This window comes from Malaya genurostris, chromosome 3, assembly GCF_030247185.1.
Source record: "Malaya genurostris strain Urasoe2022 chromosome 3, Malgen_1.1, whole genome shotgun sequence".
NCBI lineage: Eukaryota > Metazoa > Arthropoda > Insecta > Diptera > Culicidae > Malaya > Malaya genurostris.
The window spans coordinates 254,317,086-254,337,993 of NC_080572.1; the positions used below are offsets into that span (position 1 = coordinate 254,317,086).

General features: G+C 38.2%; 1 protein-coding gene across 1 annotated transcript in view; it reads left to right on the forward strand.

Annotated features, from left to right (window-relative positions):
• Nucleotides 1–20,908, forward strand: part of LOC131435072 (uncharacterized) — a 57,485-nt gene that overhangs the window by 29,763 nt on the left and 6,814 nt on the right. The window contains exons 2-3 of the mRNA XM_058602565.1: nucleotides 9,886–10,087; nucleotides 10,196–10,587. Coding sequence (XP_058458548.1) covers nucleotides 10,497–10,587 — 91 coding nt within the window. The 5' untranslated portion in view covers nucleotides 9,886–10,087; nucleotides 10,196–10,496. The remainder of the gene's footprint in view (nucleotides 1–9,885; nucleotides 10,088–10,195; nucleotides 10,588–20,908) is intronic.

Sequence of the window (20,908 nt, forward strand, 5' to 3'; positions counted from 1 at the left end):
AACCACTGATAAATTTCCATGTTCAAATTGCAATGGAAATCATAAATCCAATTATTTGAAATGTCCTGTCAGGAAAAAAAATTTAAACGCTCGTTCGCTTCGACAACAAGTCAAATCAACGACCTTAAATTTACAGAACATACCTGAAAATCAAAAAACCGTTACAAATGCCACGCCTAATTCTTCTAAGGCACTGATTTCTTCGAAACAAAAAACAGGTACGCCTGCCAATTCGTCTTCTAACGAAAACAATTTATTGACAGGTAGATCGACCTCGTCATCATCTTCTTCTAATGTCAGTTATGCTGGTATATTAGGTAGAAATCTATCACCTATTTCTTCTAATGTAAATAATCAAAACACAGGACCGCCTTGCAGTTCTTCTTCTAACGAAAACAATTTATTAATAGGTAGACCGGCCAAATCATCTTCTTCTAATGGCAGTCTACCTACAAATATTCCTTCAATGCCATTCGCTTCTTTAAATGAAGTTGATTTAGGCGATATAACTGAAAATAAAATGATCTACCTACAAGATCAACTTTTTCAAATGATCATCCAAATGAATTCGACTTCATCACTTTTTGAAGCATTTCAAATCGGATGGGAATTTGCAAATAATATTATAATCAATTTAAAATTTAACAGTGATGTTAAATAATTATTTGAATATTTTAAATTGGAATGCTCGATCTTTGAAATTGAGTGAAGATGAATTTTATAATTTTCTCAAAGTTCACAAAATTCATATTGCCATTGTGACAGAAACTTTTCTTAAACCAATTCAGAATAAAATTCTGAAAATGATTCTGAAGCGTCCTCCCTGGTTTAGTACAAATGAGTTACACAGACTCACAAATATAGAACCATTAGATGTAATGTCACATAATATTATAAGCAAATTCCGACAAAAATCGATGCAATCTTCAATTGAATCGATTCGCTCTCTGTATTAGTTAGTAAGTTAGTATATAAGTTTCTTTTCCCCATTACACAATACAAGTAGGTTTAGAATTTTCCCTACACAAAAATCTCAGAACTGCGGAAGCAAATGATGTCTTCATGGTAATAACCAAATCATATATATAACAGGGCTGAAAAGTCACCACTTGTGGCTGAACACCCAATTTAAATCTTAATAATTTAATTTTTACTCATATTTCAATAAATAGTTATTAAAAGAAAAAAAAATCATTTTTGCGATTTTTTTTCCTGAATTCTCGTTCAACAAAATAAATTCAAATGTTTTGCATAATAAAAAGCATTCAAACAACATTTTGTATTTTTTTCGTGGAAAAATATTGAGAAATAAGTCGGTGCAGAGGTATTTTTGAAGACGCTTCTTAAAAATCATGATTTGCGGTGTTCACTGTATCTCAGCGCAGACTAATCAGAAGTGAACAAATGAACGAGCATAGTTAGAGCAGAAGTTTTTCTAGACCCCAACGTTTCAATTTGATTTTTTTTTAATTTTTTTAAATTTTGGTTTTGTTTAAAGTGAAAATTACGATTTTCACAAAAAAATCCGCCATTTTGTAGCTGTAAAACCACCCCAAAGTAACAAACAACGAAAAGGACAACGTTGAGGTCTGGTTTTTATATGTAAAAAGTGTGAGCAAAATTTTAAAAAAATTGGTGCAGTAGTTTTTGAATGACGATGGACACGGACTTTCAAAACCTGCCTCCGAGAAAAACGCATTTAGAGTTTTTTGTCTATAAAATCAATGGAAACAATTTATTACTCCAGGGAGCCCGTAGGACCTAACACTTTTCAAAAAATCATGTTTTTTCTTTTATAATTTTTTATAATGAAACATTTGAATAATGTTTTGTCAAGTTTTGAAGTCAATCGAACTAGAAATCTTGGGCCTGTGCGCCGAGCTCTTGCTTCTTCGTAGAATGAGATAGCCATAGATAAAGGAGTTTCGTTCCAATAGGCTAGAAAATTTCGCAATTCTTGAAATGTTTTACTACAAGAAAATATAAAGAAAATAATGAATGTTTTTTAAAAAGTGTTCGATCCTACCCGCCCCTTAATGGAACTTCCATTTCCTCTATATGACTGGAACATAAGACGATTGATCGATTTTGTCTTAGTTCGAAAATTGATCGATTTTGTCTAAGTTCGTGAAAATTTTGAACAGAATCAGACGATTTTAACGAAACAAATAGAGCACTAAAAATAACACCTGACCCTGATTTTATTCACGCATTGGTAACATGGAGGTTTCAACACAAACGTAGATATTACAAAAGGAACCGGCAAATAATTTACGGCTTGTGACTCTCGTTCAGTTCCGTAAAATTTAATTTACCTTCATTCAATTGAAATTGATTATACGAAACCGATCAGTTGACTGTACTAGTTGAAACTCAGTTAAACCGACGTTAGTTTCTTCCTTGAAATAACAAACATCTCTTTGAATTCACTAATTGGCGCTTGAAATGGAGCATGCAAAACTACAAATGATAATGTATGGTTATGGTTATGGTACATGAAATTTCCGAAATCGAAAAAAATTTTTTGATGCCAAAAGTCTAAGAATTGCATGAAACGTCGAGAAATTTTTTTTCTGAGATAACACTAAATCCCGACGTTTCATGAAATTTTTAGATTTTTGGCATCAAAAAACCCCTTACCATGTCCGATTTAGCTCAAATTTTGCATGAGAACTTTTTTCGAGGTGCTTAAACTTTTGAACAATAGCGCTTTACGAAATTAGAGGTGATTCCAAAATACTGGCACCCTTATATACATTAGAGCGGTAAAAATCAACGTGATTTGTCGATTACGACACTTATACCATTATATCTCCGGAATCAAAAGTCACAGCCATTTGGTCTTCGAACTTGAACAATGGCCTAACAATAGCTTTCAAACGGGCCAAAGCTTGTTAAAATCTGTTTGGTCATCTCCGAGAACTTGCGCGGTAAGAATACAACGCTTTTTGTCGGTTACGTCACTTATACAATCATATCTCAGAAACCAAAAGTGACAGCCATTTTATCTTTGAACTTGATCATTGACCCGACAATAGCTTTCAAACGATCATAAGTTTGTTTAAGTCGGTTCAGCCATCTCTGAGGAAATTGGGCGCGTAAAAATACAACGCGTTTTGTCGATCACGTCACTTATACCATTATATCTCCGGAATCAAAAATCACAGCCATTTGATCTTTGAACTTGATCAATGGCCCGACAGTAGCTTTTAAACGGGCCAAAGCTTGTTAAAATCTGTTTGGTCATCTCCGAGAAACTTACTACAACGCGTTTTGTCACAGCCATTTGATCTTTGAATTTGATCAATGGCCTGACAGTAGCTTTCAAGCGAGCATAAGTTTGTTTAAATCGGTTCAGCTATCTTTGAGAAAATTGAAATATCTTCGAAATTTGCAAACACACAAAATGTAATGAATTTTATAATGACTTTATTTGAATGATTACAAAGTATCGAATGGTATTGGTTTTGCAATGATTGTAAAAATTAATTTATTATACTATGTGGAATATTGTATATTGTGCTACCCCTGCCTCGAAATGCTTTTTGCCTTTCTCTATAGAAAGGTATTAGAATTGCTGGAAAAAAACGACTTTCGAACGGAGCGGTCTCCGAAGCTAAATTAATTTTTACAATCATTGCAAAACCAATACCATTCGATCATTTAAATAAAATCATTATAAAATTCATTACATTTGGTTGAATTGCAGATTTCATTTGAGGTTATTGGAAGCTGTTATTTAATTAATGAAAAATTGATGTGAGTTAAATTCTCTAAACTCTTCGATCACTACTTGTAAATGTGAAAGCCTAGAAACCGTTTATCCAGTAATACTTCTCATTCGTGCCGTGACTATCGGATCGATCGGACGTAAATTCTGCTTTCTCCAATCGCGTGGTGAATTGTTTTATTCCGTTATCAAGGTCATTCCGTATTCTATTGTCTGCATCAGTGCGATCGAGTGATAGTTCTAATTAATCCGTTCTCAAGGCCGACTGTGAGCTTGTGTAAAGCAGCACTGCGTGTGGTACCGTTAGCCAGCGCCAGCGCTGGGCGCTGCGTATATATCGTTGTACATTAGAAACAGTGATAAATATATATAGTGATAAAAAGATTGGTTTCATTGGACAGTGTAGTGAGAGACTAAAAACAAAGTGCTTTTTCCTCAAAGAGGGTTTTTGCACTTTATTGAACTGGAATATTCACCGGTTGCCCAGGACCGGGCCTTGTCGGCCGATCACCCTTCGAGAGCTAAAGCTAAGTATTTTTTTTTCTTTTTCCCTGTTGTTCAGTACCATTAGATTTTTATTGCCCCCTAATATTTACCCGCACGGACACATTTCCGTGCCATGACAAAAGGCACAGAATTGCCTGACCTTCCCCTAGATGATCAAATGGATGCTTCTGATGGCAATAAATCTCGCATTAGAAGCTATCCCGATGGGCTTACACTCCCGGCCGGACCGTATGCGGTTTACATCCGGACCAAAGCCAACGGTAAAAAATTGAACCTTCTAAGACTTTCTAATGACCTGTCCTCGCGATACAATACTGTACAAAAAATTGAGAAAGTACGCCCGGACAAGCTTAGGGTCTTGTTAGCCAGTGCAAAACAGGCTAATGAGATCGTTCGAAGTGAGCATTTCACGCGGGAGTATCGCGTATACGTACCAGCTCGTGAAGTCGAGATAGACGGCGTGATCACCGATCCGAGTCTGACTTGCGAGGACGTTCTTAAGCATGGGGCAGGCGGTTTTAAAAACTCCCTACTCAAGAACGTTAAGATACTGGACTGCAAGCAATTGCGTTCAGTATCGACCGCTGAGGATGGGACTAAGTCCTATATCCCATCAGACTCGTATCGGGTGACTTTCGCTGGCTCGGCTTTGCCTAATTACGTCCTCCTGGACCGAGTCCGTTTACCTGTTCGTCTTTTTGTGCCGCGGGTCATGAACTGCACCAATTGCAAACAATTGGGACATACAGCATCTCATTGTTGCAATAAATCCCGGTGTATAAAGTGTGGAGGGAGTCATGCGGATAACTCCTGCAGTGGAGACAATGAAAAGTGTCTCTACTGTAAGGAGGGGCCGCATGACCTCTCTGATTGTCCCGTGTACAAATTGCGTAAGGATAAAATGAAGCGTTCACTCAAGCAACATTCCAAACGCTCTTTTGCAGAAATGTTGAAATGTGCTACGCCACCTACCGAAAATCCTTACGCTTACTTGTCAACTGACGAGAGCGAATATGATGACCCCCTCGAAGGTACATCTTCGGCTGTCCCTCATAGCTCATCAATTAGAAAGAGAAGAAATAAATCTTCTCAAAAGCTCCCTAGTAAGGGTTTGAAGATGTCCTCTGATGGGTTCCGAAAAATTACAACAACTGGTAGTGATGGCAAAAAACCAGAGAAAAAAGCTCCAGGCCTTGGAAAATTAAATTCCGAGCAAGAATTTCCATCACTTCCTGGGACTTCAAAACCCCCGAAAGTCCCTAAAGATCAGTCAGAAAATTTACCAAATACTGGGTTTGTTAAATTCTCTGATATTGTGGACTGGATCATGTCTACTTTCAATATTTCTGAACCTCTTAAAAGCCTGATAATGGCTTTTATTCCTACAGTTAAAACATTCTTGAAGCAGTTGACTGCAAAATGGCCCCTTCTTTCAGCGATCGTATCCTTCGATGGCTAAGACACCCACCGAGGTCACGGATACAATCACTGTTATACAGTGGAATTGTAGAAGTATCATCCCAAAAATAGATCCTTTCAAATTTCTAGTAAATAATCTGAAATGTGACGCATTTGCATTGTGCGAAACTTGGCTAACTTCTGAAATACCCTTAAGCTTCCACGATTTTAACATTATTCGTCTGGATCGAGATGATTCCTATGGAGGAGTACTTTTGGGGATCAAAAAGTGCTATTCTTTCTATCGCATTAACCTCCCCTCGATACCAGGTATTGAAGTTGTCGCATGTCATGTTACAATCAAAGGCAAGGACCTTTGCATTGCTTCCATCTACATTCCTCCAAGAGCTTCGGTTGGGCATCGGCGGCTCAATGATATCATAGAGCTTCTTCCCGCACCGACGTTGGTTTTAGGAGACTTTAACTCACACGGTACGGAAGAGTACACGTTTTTGGCTGGCTTGATTCTCGACACCGCGACTCAAGCTCAGACGAAACGTGTACCCGGCGCGAAAACTAACATCCGTCCCCCCAACCCGTGGTGGGACAAAGAGTGCTCAGAATTAAACGCGGAGAGAACTTCATCATTTGTCGAGTTTAGGAAAAACGGAACACCTGATAATTTCAGAAACTACGCGGCATTAGACGCTAAAATGAAAAGCTTGATTAAAGCGAAGAAAAGCGGTTATTGGCGTCGATTCGTAGACGGATTATCGAGAGAAACATCAATGAGCACTCTTTGGAACACAGCCCGACGAATGCGCAACAAAAACACCACAAACGAAAGCGAGGAATATTCTAACCGCTGGATATTCGATTTCGCTAAAAAAGTATGTCCTGACTCTGTTCCGGAACAGACAATCATGCGCGTCGCTTCATCAAACAGAAACGAAACACCTTTTTCGATGCTCGAGTTCTCACTTGCGCTTTTATCGTGTAACAATAAATCTCCGGGGTTAGACAAAATCAAATTCAACTTGTTGAAAAATTTGCCTGACTCTGCCAAAAGGCGCTTATTGAATTTATTCAATAGGCTTCTTGAGGATAATATTGTCCCACATGATTGGAGACAAGTAAGAGTTATCGCCATTCAAAAACCAGGGAAACCAGCTTCCGATCACAATTCGTATCGGCCGATTGCTATGCTTTCCTGTATCCGGAAATTGTTCGAAAAAATTATTCTGTTTCGTCTAGACAATTGGGTCGAGACTAATGGCTTACTTTCAGATACACAATTCGGCTTCCGCAGGGGCAAAGGAACGAACGATTGTCTTGCGTTGCTCTCAACCGAAATTCAAATGGCATTTGCTCGTAAAGAACAAATGGCGTCAGTTTTCCTAGACATCAAGGGGGCTTTTGATTCAGTTTCCATAAACATCCTATCTGAGAAGTTGCATCAGCAAGGTCTTTCACCAATTTTGAATAACTTTTTGTATAATCTGTTGTCCGAGAAATACATGTATTTCGCGCATGGTGATTTGTCGACAATACGATTCAGTTACATGGGTCTTCCTCAGGGCTCATGCTTAAGCCCCCTTTTATACAACTTTTACGTGAACAACATTGATGAATGTATCAACACATCTTGCACGCTAAGACAACTTGCCGACGACAGCGTTGTGTCTATTATAGGACCCAAAGCTGCCGATCTCCAAGGACCATTGCAAGATACCCTCGACAACTTGTCGACATGGGCTCTTCAAATGGGTATCGAGTTCTCTACGGAGAAAACCGAGCTGGTTGTATTTTCAAGGAAGCGAGAACCAGCACAATTACAGCTTCAACTAGGGGGTGAAACCATAGCTCAGGTCTTCACATTTAAATATCTCGGGGTCTGGTTCGACTCCAAAGGCACCTGGGGATGTCACATTAGGTATCTGAAACAAAAATGCCAACAGAGAATCAATTTTCTTCGTACAATAACCGGATCATGGTGGGGTGCCCACCCAGGAGACCTGATCAGGTTATACCAAACAACGATATTGTCCGTGATGGAATACGGATGCTTTTGCTTCCGATCCGCGGCGAACACTCATTTCATCAAGCTGGAAAGAATTCAGTATCGTTGTTTGCGTATTGCCTTAGGTTGCATGCAGTCGACTCATACGATGAGTCTCGAAGTGCTCGCGGGCGTCTTACCGTTGAAAAACCGATTCTGGGATCTCTCATATCGATTGCTAATCCGATGCGACATCTTGAATCCGATGGTGATTGAAAACTTCGAAAGGCTTGTCGAGCTCAATTCTCAGACCCGTTTTATGTCCTTGTATTTTGATTACATGGCTCAGAATATTAATCCTTCTTCGTTTGTTTCCAATCGTGCTCATTTCTTGGATACTTCTGATTCTACTGTGTTTTTCGACACATCCATGAGAGAAGAAATTCGTGGAATCCCGGATCACGTGCGCCCTCAAGTGGCCCCAAATATTTTTTATAATAAATTTAGAACAGTCAACTGTGAAAAGGTGTTTTACACTGACGGTTCAAACATCAACAGGTCCACAGGCTTCGGCATCTTCAATCAAAACATCACCGCTTCTCACAAACTCAATGATCCGGCTTCAGTTTACGTCGCAGAATTAGCTGCTATTCAGTACACCCTCGAGATCATTGAAACCTTGCCCAAAGACCATTACTTCATTGTCACGGACAGTCTAAGCTCAATAGAAGCTCTCCGGGCAATGAAGCCAGGAAAGTATCCCCCATATTTCCTGGGGAAAATACGGGAACACTTGCGAACTTTATCTGAACGGTCTTATTTAATATCGTTAGTCTGGGTCCCTTCGCATTGTTCCATTCCAGGCAATGAAAAGGCAGACTCATTGGCTAAGATGGGCGCATTAGAAGGTGATATTTATGAAAGACCAATCTGCTTCAATGAATTTTTCAGTATCTCTCGTCAGAAAACTCTCGAAAGTTGGCAAACTTCATGGAGCAATGGCGAACTGGGACGATGGCTACATTCCATTATCCCTAGGGTATCGACGAAACCTTGGTTCAGGGGGATGAACGTGAGTCGCGATTTCATTCGTGTTATGTCGCGGCTCATGTCAAATCACTACACCTTCAACGCACATCTCCGGCGTGTTGGGCTTGCGGAGAGCGGTCTCTGCACCTGTGGCGACGGTTATCAGGACATCGAGCATGTCGTGTGGTCGTGCGTAGAGTATCGTGACGCCAGGTCGAAGCTACTGGAATCCCTTAGGGCCCGAGGTAGACCGCCTGAGGTTCCGGTTCGGGATGTGTTGGCGAGTCGGGATAGTTTATATATGCTTCTCATATACCAGTACCTTAAACACATTGATATACAAGTGTAATGTGTTATCTCCCGCTCAGAAAGTATAAACTCCACCTACAGGTTCGACACTAACATCCGCCCGATTCTCTCGATCCCCGTCCCTGTCCACCATCTTCATTGGAACTAACAAGATCTTTTTTTGTCACTAACTTTTTCGTTACCCCTTCCCTGTCTCTTCACCATCTCGATGGCAACTAATTAGATCTTTATCGTTTTCAAACATTTTGTTCCCACATCCCCTTTTTACCCCGTTTCCACAATATTTACTTTTTTTTCATTCTCTTCCGTAACATCACCATCATCGTCCACGGAAGGCCGCCCCAGTCGAAAACCAGCATGCGGGCCACCCGCCGGGCCTTCGTAGCCTGGGGGTGTTTCCCGCGGACCCACACGGACCGAAGGATGCGGCCAACATGGATCTTCGCCAACGGCATATGGAAGACCCTCATGCGATATTCAATTCACCGGCCACTACCGATAGCTTCTCGAGAATCCGCTACCGCTACATTACATAATGATACTATTCTAGTTTTATGTTAGTCGTAATTAAGATTAGTAAATACCCTTGGCATCTTAGAGCTTAAGCAGTGTGCCTTAAAATTATACTATAATATTGAATAAAAAATCCAGTAATACTTTTGTCGAATGAATGCTTTTTGATGAACATTTTTCTTTGGTTTTTCCTTGCTTCTTCGTGATTCAAGTATGCATTTTTTATCCTGTCAAAACAAAAATGCATAATCACCTCTCAAAATATTAAGTGTACATTAGTGTAGCACCCGCACACATACATTTCGAACCATTTCTACAACACAAATATTTGTTAACATGACTGACGGATCCAACAAGTGTGGGATTAACCCTTGTATCAAATTCTTGCCATATTTTTCAGATTTCGTCAAACCGTCCAAATTCCCGCTAACAAACCAGAAAGTTCAAAGCAAAACCGAAACTGATGATGGCAGCATATCCATCCCAACCGGTGTATCAAAATCGCCCGAGTATTACGTAGCGAACCGGATTAAACCGACAGGCAGCAAACCAGTGAAGCACCATAAACGGATTTGATTACCATGTTCTGTCGGATGTTAACGGTAGGTTTAAGAATTTCCTTCCTATCGGTATCACACAGAAATCAATGTGATAGACCTATCACACTGGTGTTTAATTGGATTTATGTGTTTGTTATGAATCGTTTGCAGGAACCTTCCCCAGCACAAGTGTAATCAGTCCCGCGTGAATGATATGTGAACAACTGGAAACAATCATGTATGCGATAGAAACAGAACAATAGTTATGGGAATATAAATCATTGCATTAATATTCAACCCGTCACAACAACATACTGGCACTAGACACCGGCATCGAAATTCCTGCATAGACACGGCGGTCGTCTAGTGTCAAGGAGTGAACAATAGTTCCCCCATACAACTCGTTATTTCCATAGAAAGGAGGTGCCTTTTTGAACAATCAAAACGAATAAAACAGATTTTCACGAGCAACATGGATGGCAGAAACAGGCGACGACAACTTGGCGCTTCATGTCATTGTCTCCGGCCGTTGATTCGGATTTGGGGAGTCGTCACAGCGATTGGTACGTAGCTTCCTGTGATGGTTTTTACTTGAGCAAATAAACGCGTGCAATTCAATTTTTCAGGTACAAAATATATGTCTATCATAATTTGAATGTTTGTGGTATAAATCTAAACTGGAAATATCAATAATACCTGGTTTTCCAGTTATTAAAGCAGAATTTTTTGAATTAATATATATATATTGATTGTAAGTAATGGGTCCAAGATACTTTATTCAAAGTATTTGCCATCGAAAGCTATGCATTTGTTCCACCTTGTTCAATCTTTCCACCAACACTCAAATACCACATCGAAGGAATTGTTCAATTTTTGAAGCGATACAGTCGTGAAACCATTCTTTCTCATCTTCACAGCCAATAAAACAACTGATAGTCGGAAGGGGTCAAGTCTGCAGAGTATGGCGAGTGTTGTAAAAGGTCACATATGAGTTCAGAAATAATGTTTAGACCGCTGTTTCGTTGTGCTCAAAGGCATGTTTATGCTGCAAAATAACTTTCTCTTGTTTTGTGGAACATCCGAACGATTTTTTGAGCTAGGTTTGATTTAGTTCCATCAGTTGCTTTCGGTAGTAATTAGTATTTTCAGTTCTCCTTGGATTGAGGAGCTCGTAATACAAGACATCTTTTCATCCCACCAAATACACAGCATCGTTTTCTTTCCGAAGCAATTAGATTTTGCAGTTAAGATCGATGGTTAGCCAGGGTTAAGCTGCACCTGGTATTCTCAAAATAAATTCATTTCACAAGCTCCGTCTCGATCCGGTGCAGAAAACCGTCTTTTTATGCCGAGAAAGCTAAATTTCCTTCGCCGGTTTTTGCTTTTCCTGCTGTCATTCAGCTCACGAGGAACCAATTTATCCACCATCAAAAAATCAAACAATGACGATAGACGATTAGAAATGGCTTGGCGACTAAAGTTTTATCTCTCCACCATTCATTTTTGAGTGTGGGTATTGTCTTCGTTCAACAATGCTTACAATTCGGCATCTTAATTTTTTTTGGGCTGTCTTGTGTGCTCTTTGTCTTTCACACTGGAATCTCTACTTTTAAATGGTTAAAATTGATTCTGAATTCTATCTGGAAGAAGATGTGAATTCCTAGCCAACTGCGGAACAAATTTTTCAGAAGGAGTTTGAAATGAATAATGACCACCTTTTTGTTTCAATTTAATACCTATCTTTCCGGGTTCCATGTGGATAATTTTGTTTGGTTTTATTTGATTCGTTACGACGTATAGAACCGCCATGAACTTAGTTTACCATGCAGAGAGAAACATTCTAGGAAACGACTATAGGAAGAAATAGTGAAATTGAAAATTTAGGGAAAAAATTATCACAGACGGAAATCTAACAGATCGGCTGAAAAGTTCGTATCGTTTCTATGAGAGGGCGCCACTAGAATTAAATCCATGCCATTTTCAGTTAGTACCAACCTTCAAAAGATACTTGTATAAATTTGGCAGCTGTCTGATTATTAGTTTGTGAGATATTGCATTTTGAGTGAAGCTACTTTTGTTATTGTGAAAAAAATAGAAAAAAAGGAATTTCGTGTGTTGATGAAACACTACTTTTTGATGAAAAAAAGTGCCGCCGATACCAAAAAATGGCTTGATGAGTCTTATCCAGACTCTGCACCGGGCGAAGCAACAATTCGTAAGTGGTTTGCAAAATTTCGTACTGGTCATATGAGCACCGAAGACGGTGAACGCAGTGGACGTCCAAAAGAGGCTGTTACCGATGAAAACGTGAAAAAAATCCACAAAATGATTTTCAATGACCGTAAAGTGAAGTTGATCGAGATAGCTGACACCCTAAAGATATCAAAGGAACGTGTTGGACATATTATTCACGAATATTTGGATATGAGAAAGCTTTGTGCAAAATGGGTGCCGCGTGAGCTCACAATCGATCAAAAACAACAACGAATTGATGATTCTGAGCAGTGTTTGGAGCTGTTATATCGAAATAAAACCGATTTTTTCGTCGATACATAACAATGGACGAAACATGGCTCCATCACTTCACTCCGGAGTCCAATCGACAGTCAGCTGAGTGGACTGCACGCGATGAACCGAGCCCAAAGCGTGGAAAGACTCAACAATCGGCTGGTAAGGTTATGGCGTCTGTATTTTGGGATTCGCATGGTATAATTTTCATCGACTACCTTGAAAAGGGAAAAACCATCAACAGTGACTATTATATAGCGTTATTAGAGCGTTTGAAGGTCGAAATTTCAAAAAAAACGGCCTCATTTGAAGAAGAAAAAAGTTTTGTTTCATCAAGACAATGCACCGTGTCACAAGTCGATGAAAACCATGCTGAAATTAAACGAATTGGGCTTCGAATTGCTCCCTTATCCACCGTATTCTCCAGATTTGGCCCCCAGTGACTTTTTCCTGTTCTCAGACCTCAAGAGAATGCTCGCTGGTAAAAAATTTAGAAGTGTGTTTCTATTAAACGATACGAACTTTTCAGCCGAACTGTTAATCTGCAACTTTCTTCTATCCGAGATAATTCTTTTCACTAACTGCACAACTTTGAATGTGACGAAGCATACCCTCAAAAGCAACCCGATTGAGCGGAACCTTCGTACAACGATCAATGATGCACGGCTAATGTATGGTCTATTTTTTCAGTCTCGATCCTATGCTATTCTTTCGCAAGAGAACGTTCTATACACAATTACCCAGGCCTTATGTCTCCACTACGCAATGAACCCATAGCGACAAAAGAGATAAAACGAAAATTTCTATTATCAGTATCTAGTATCCAATTATCTAACCTCAACGAGTGAAATATCCCAAGTAATCCTAGTGGTGCTTTTCTTATAACCGTTTATATAAGCATTAGATGTAGCTTAGTTATTCGTTCGGACATCATCTAAAAAATTATTGAAATTGCATCAATTTTAAATCAAATTTTGAAAATTTGTTACGTGTATCGCTTTGTCAATGTAAATGAAGGTTTGGAATTTTCAAATGCTTATCTCCCAGTGATGTAGATGTAGATAAGAATCAATCAATGGTTTTGCTACTTTGCACCTCATCTCGTTATAAAGTACGTATAGAAAGTTGAACTCGATTTTTTTTCAAACATCATCTAATGAATTTGAAATCGAAAGTAAGATTTATATGAAACGAAGTGGTAATTTATGGAACTATAAGACCTTTGAATCTAAGTTGGCGAAAATCGGTTAATTCATCTCTAAAAAAAAAAGAGTGCGCATTTTTTCGATTATTTGCACAAATCACCCTGTTGTTTTGAAACCGATTGTTGGCTTCAAATAAAATTCAATATCAGCCTGTAAGATCTAAAGACCTTTCAATTAAATTAATTAATGTGCCAATCGATTAAGTATCTATCTGAGAAAATTGAGGGGACTTTTTTACACATAACTCTGTAACACCAGAACCGGAGTCGGAACCAGATTAAATTCAACAGCAAACTATGGGAGTATGAGACCCTGTTCTTTGAATCAAATAACGCCGAAATCGGTTAATCACCAAGAACATTGAGTGCACATTTTATGTCACATTCGTTTACTGAAACACACTTCGTCACATGTCTTACGATTAGAATCAAATTTACATCTACTTGGCGGTTTATGTTGAACAGGTAAAATAGTCATGAGCACTAGGTACAAGCCCGTAACCACGTGGTACCAGAGAAACTCCAAAATTACGATTTTCATCCTGATGTTCCGCATTTGTCGTTCACTGAACATGAGTCTTATTCTTACAAATTGCAAGTAAAGCTGAGAATAAGAATTATTTTTCACCGTTTTCGAACTGTTTTGAGTTGTGAGGCCCTGGATGCGATACTTGTCATTTTTCTGATGAACTTGAGTGGACGGAGCTCTGCCGCGTGACTCCGTGCGATCTGTCAAGTTTCGCATCCTAAACAACTGGTAGCAAACGATTTTACTGTAATGCGTGCACTGCAAACGATGATGACTCTGACGAAAAAAATTTATCAACGGTCCATCTTATATGGCGACCATATGTTGCCTTAAAGCCATCAATACAGTTCAGTTGTTACTCTCACACCGCTGGGTTTCAGTCATAACAAAACTATAAAATTATCGTAAATCATGTGACAACATGCTGAAACGAGCGTAATAAATTCTAAGCTTTTACCCACCTGAGAGCACACTACACCGTGGAAAAGTGCGTATCAATTGTTGCACCATGAGTTCCTCCCGCAAACTAATGCGCGTGACATACAAATCCTGAGGGAAATATGTTTGTTCGATAAATCAGTTATGGTTTTATGCTTTTTGCACACTAGTTGATGCATATATTGTGCCATGCTTTAGGACTATATTATGATTTAGGAAATGCTAAAGTATCGAATTTCAGATAATTATACGCTAATTATCTACTAATAATCTATTTCAGATTTATAGAGTATTCTGTAATTTTATCAATCCTTAGCGTACATTTAATGCCATAAATGTGCAAATGTCCATAAAAGCTCAGAAGATCGAAGTAAGAGTTATGGCCTAAGTTTCAAGATTACCTGAATTGATGATTTTCTTGGTATTCCAACTAAGACTAAAGAATTTTCACTAAATTCGTGTAACATACAATATGAGCAACACCCTTGGGTTGACAGTACGATGGAACTATTGAAATTCATATTGTGTGCATTCATAGACATCCGCACAGAGAGACACGTTTCAGGTACCTATTTGCGATATGTAGCAATCATGGTTTGCATCAATTTCTCACCTACTCCAGACCGGAAAGATGGTTTCCCCCTCACGGTTGGATGCTGTGTCGAAACAGACCACGCTCACGAGCTTTGGTGGATCTCGAGGAAACGTGTTCCATCCGTATTGCGGGAATATTTACCAGAACACATGCGTCACGTATTGCAGTTTAACGCCAAAGAAGCTTCTATAGTGTACAACCACTTTCTAGGATTATCATTTGAGTGATGAAACACTCCAATCAGAATGATATATGAAATTCAATCGGAACTGCACAGTGTCATTTGGCGTTTATATGCGGGGTCTCTGATTGATAACACCCCGTTAATATACGGAGAGACCTAAATCAGCTGTTTGTTTAAAAAACTTAAATGATTTAAATAGAAAAAGCAAATTGTCGAGTTAAATGCAATTGTAAATTTAAATTTGTTATCCTCAACCCTCTGACTATGTTATGTATTGACTGATATAAACAAATATAAGCTGTTTGTTTATTCGTGTTATTTTGGATAATATTGAAAGTTGATTTCAGCAACAGTTAATATTCATTGTAGTCATTACTAAAGGGTGATTTTTTAAGAGCTTGAGAACTTTTTTAAACAATAAAACGCATAAAATTTGCAAAATCTCATCGGTTCTTTATTTTAAACGTTAGATTGGTACATGACATTTACTTTTTGAAGATAATTTCATTTAAATGTTGACCGCGGCTGCGTCTTAGGTGGTCCATTCGGAAAATCCGCTTTTTTATCGACAAATTTTGTTCAGCGATGAGGCTCATTTCTGGTTGAATGGCTACGTAAATAAGCAAAATTGCCGCATTTGGAGTGAAGAGCAACCAGAAGCCGTTCAAGAACTGCCCATGCATCCCGAAAAATGCACTGTTTGGTGTGGTTTGTACGCTGGTGGAATCATTGGACCGTATTTTTTCAAAGATGCTGTTGGACGCAACGTTACAGTGAATGGCGATCGCTATCGTTCGATGCTAACAAACTTTTTGTTGCCAAAAATGGAAGAACTGAACTTGGTAGACATGTGGTTTCAACAAGATGGCGCTACATGCCACACAGCTCGCGATTCTATGGCCATTTTGAGGGAAAACTTCGGAGAACAATTCATCTCAAGAAATGGACCGGTAAGTTGGCCACCAAGATCATGCGATTTGACGCCTTTAGACTATTTTTTGTGGGGCTACGTCAAGTCTAAAGTCTACAGAAATAAGCCAGTAGCTATTCCAGCTTTGGAAGACAACATTTCCGAAGAAATTCGGGCTATTCCGGCTCGAAAAAGTTGCCCAAAATTGGACTTTCCGAATGGACCACCTAAGACGCAGCCGCGGTCAACATTTAAATGAAATTATCTTCAAAAAGTAAATGTCATGTACCAATCTAACGTTTAAAATAAAGAACCGATGAGATTTTGCAAATTTTATGCGTTTTATTGTTTAAAAAAGTTCTCAAGCTCTTAAAAAATCACCCTTTATTTTAAACTAATATTATAAAATATTTTCCTTTTAACTATATTAAACACCGTTTTTATTTCTCCGGCAAACGATGAAAAGTGTAGAAACCGGGATTAAATAAACGACAATTAACTAATCAACAACAAAGGTAGTAGTTTACCAAAACTTTATTCGTGTTATTTTACTTTTGGTTGTATCTTTACTAATAAAGTTATATGAATTTCAACAAGTATTGCATTCGTTTGATCTTTTATCACGTTTCATATTTGAAGCGGAGCAAACTATTGTAAAAGGAAAACCTTAACAAATTTGGGAAATACCTTCAACCAAAGTACAATCAACGTAGGCGTTTTACAATTATAATCTTTGTTGAACGAATATTAAAAGCATATATTGTTCACCATGCAGTGATAGATATTTGTTTTTATCTGGCAATCTATCAAATAACCTAAAACTGTCAAAAAGTACTTAATATTTCCGTTCTCAACATGTTTCTAATAGATATTTGAAGGAAATATGATACTGAAATATTGCGCTATATTTAGATTGCTCAGTTGTCGCTTGGAACGGCAGCTTTGTTCCTAACGAGCAAACAACCTATCAAATACAATGTAAAGCTAACGAAACTGCTAACATTTCGGATTAGATGTTTTGAATTGTTGCCAATATTACGGATGAGATGTCGTCATTCAGGTTTTAGGTATTCTACTGTGTACATGGTAGGGGAATTTTTCGAATACTAAATGCCACATTCAAGCATTAGCCAAAATGTTCATGTTGTCCCCTCAGTTGAACATCGGTCGTCAACGAGTGCAAACTTGTCGATTTTTCTCGTAGAAGTTTATTCTTTTTTGTTCTAATATTTTTGGGTTTCAGAATAGACTCCTCAGAACAAAGAAGGAAAAAGACGACAATTTTTGCGAGTTTTTTGAGAGCTATTGTTAAAACAAAACTCAAATGTTTTGTAGTGAAGAAAGTCAAAAATCTAAGCAACATAGTTATAGCAAATAAAATTTGCAAATAATTCATGAAGTAGTATCTAATAACGATGGACTCAGACTTTGTAAACGTGCTCTCGAGAAAAATGAATATAATTTATTGTCTATGAAATCGAAAGAGACCCTATATGTTCCTAGGGAGCGATTAGGGTCTAACATTTTTTCTTTGTATTTTGTTATAATAAAACATTGCAATAATGTTTTGCCAAATTTTCTAGTCAATCAAAGCAGAGATTACAGGTTTACAGATTAATCTGTGTGCCAGGTTTACAGATTAATCTGTGTTTCACAGATTTTCAATTTTCTGCACAGATTTTAAAAATGACACAGATTTTCACAGATTTATGAAAATGATCACAGATTTTCACAAATTCTGGAATAAATCACAGATTTTCACAGATTTTTGAAATCGAGCACAGTTGAGCACCAAAAAGTACGGTTGAGGACAAAGGAACAGAGCGTGTTGGTAGTGAGAATTTTTTTTTTGCTCACCAAATTGATTATGATCTGCTATTTATGGTACGGGAAACGGGCACAGATTTTCACAGACAGGTTTTTGGCTTGATCACAGATTTTTGAAAAAATGACCTGGCATACCTGAATCAAAGCAGAACTTTTGGTCCTGTGCACCGAACTCTTGCCTCTTCGCAGTATGATATAAGAGAAGATAAAGGCCCATAACATCCAAAGTTTCGTTCCGGTAGGCTTGAAAATTTGACAAAGCATTCGGAAATATTTTTTTATAAGAAAATACAATGAAGAAAATGATTTTTCAAAAGTGTTAGACCCTACCCGCCTTTTCATCTTATATTTGATATATAGTAGGTTTTATTGTGTATGGGTCTTGAATTATATGTCTAAAGTAGTGATTCCCAAACTGGTCCCTATTGCCCACTAGTGAGCAATAGCTCATTTTCAGTGGGTAGTAAACTCAAAATTGTTAACAGGTGGGCAATGAGTTGCAAATAGTGGTTATCGATACTTAAAAAAAATACTGAGAAAGACCCTGAGTAAAACGTATTCATGACAAATTTCTATAGGCATGTGGGTAATATATCATTGCGAAAAATAATTCCATTCCAATGTATCAGTTGCAAAAATGATGTAATTAGAGCTTCATTCAATTCTTGTGAGATTTGTGAGAATGAAATCGAAGGTAAGAAGATGAAAATTTAAGTGCTGTTACCAAGGATGGCTAAAGTATCAAAGAACGCTTTCTACCAACTCTTCCCACGATTCAATCAGTGCCATCAAAGAGAGACGAATATCATCTTAGCAACAAAAAACCGGAATGGTTCATTTAACATAGAATGGACACCAGTGCGAGAGCGAATTTCTCTCGATGACCCGTCTGAGCATCACGGGTTAGTACGCTGCTGTGCTGTGGGGATTCTCTCTGAAGCACCAAACGGTCGCTTTTTCTCATTTCGCGATCCGATTCTATATGGGCAGTTGATAATTGCGATAGAATCATTTTACTATTGACGCTTATTCTAACTATGAGCATATAACTTTTGTATAAGCTGTGTCTATGACAATGTATGTGAATGCTCCACACAAGGGTTTAGAAATATTGCAACCTAGTATGAGAATCATCAAGTCGAATCATCGATTCGATTTTCTGCGATAATTATCGACATGCGCGTCTCTCTTGGTAAATTCCACACAGCACCGATCATTATCAGACTGTAAATTTTTATAAGGGCTGTAAAATACTCAGAGTATGAAGTTGAGCGAAGAAATGTAAAAAAAATCTCTCACGGTTCATGCATTGAGAGACACGAGTTCTTGTAGCATCTTTTACCGGATTGAAAATGTTGTGTACAGTGTAGAGAAATCCTGCTCGAAGTTCAGAATCCTGCTCGAGGTTTAGAATCTCTGTCAATAATTTAGGTTCAAGTTTAGAAGTGAGGAATCCTAGAGGACTCAGGTCCAGAATCCGATTCAGGCTCGAAGTTCAAGTGCAAAATAGGTTCAAAGTTTAGTTTCGGAAACTCTGTCAAAAGTTCAGAAAACAGAATTCGGGTGCAGAATTTAGCTCCAGAAAATAGGTTAAGGTCTCTGTCAGGAGTTCAGATTCCTAGAATCCAGATCCATGCTCCGAATATAAGTACTGAATTCTGCTTCAAGTTCAGAATCCATATTTGGGTAAAGAAGCTCTTTCAAAAACCCTTTTTCCTGATCTCGAAACCTCGTTCGATAGCTCAATATTCTAATCCAGTGTTCAGCATCAGAATTCAGATCTAGATATCACTGAGTTTTTACTGGGTCAGAGGTGTTTTTCTAATACTCATAGAACCAAAAACTAACAAATGTAATAAACACAGTCATGCACATCTTTATCACCGAAACTTATATTTTGTCGTAATTACTTCTGTGGAAAGTCGTCGCTTGAGAGCCGCAAAAAAACTGTTTGAGTTCAAATAAACTGTTTGATTTGAAATGGTTTCGTTTTTGTCTCTAACACAAGAAGTAAAACCAAAGTAGAAATGACTCGAGCATTTACATTTGAGCGAGCTCTTAAAAAAATCATTGTGTTTTCCACATACGCCGCAAGAAAACACGCCTAAAAGACGAAATATGTGAATTCAACGTTACAAGTCTCCTCGATTCTAACACGTCATCTCAATACAGAAATGCAAAATGCAGTTTGATCTCGTACAAAGAAATGCCTCACGACGGGCTGTACAATTTTCCTGTTCGATTGTTGCATGAAGAACACGAGTTTGTGAAACAATTGCCAATAAAACATATATATACGTACTCAAATTCACAGGCAATGCGGCAGTTGCTGATGGCAGAACAGATCCCTAACCGGTAATCTTCGTTAACCAATCTTTCGTAAAACTCATCTACTCAGAGGGATAACTTGAATGGAAGAAATTTCATCTTTCTGATACATTCTCCTTGATTGGATGCTTTTTGTAATTGAATATTCAATCTGCAGACATTGTTCTATCCGAAACCATGTCTATCTGTTGAAAATATTGGTTTTAGTAGCAAAAACAAACGAGAGAAATGCAATCGTTCGCATAGCTGCACATGACTATCTTAACCCACAGGAATAACGTTTTAAATGTAATCTTTTTTATTCCGATATTTAACCACATTTTATTTTATTCCAACATGCTGCCATTCCTTCGTGCTCGTC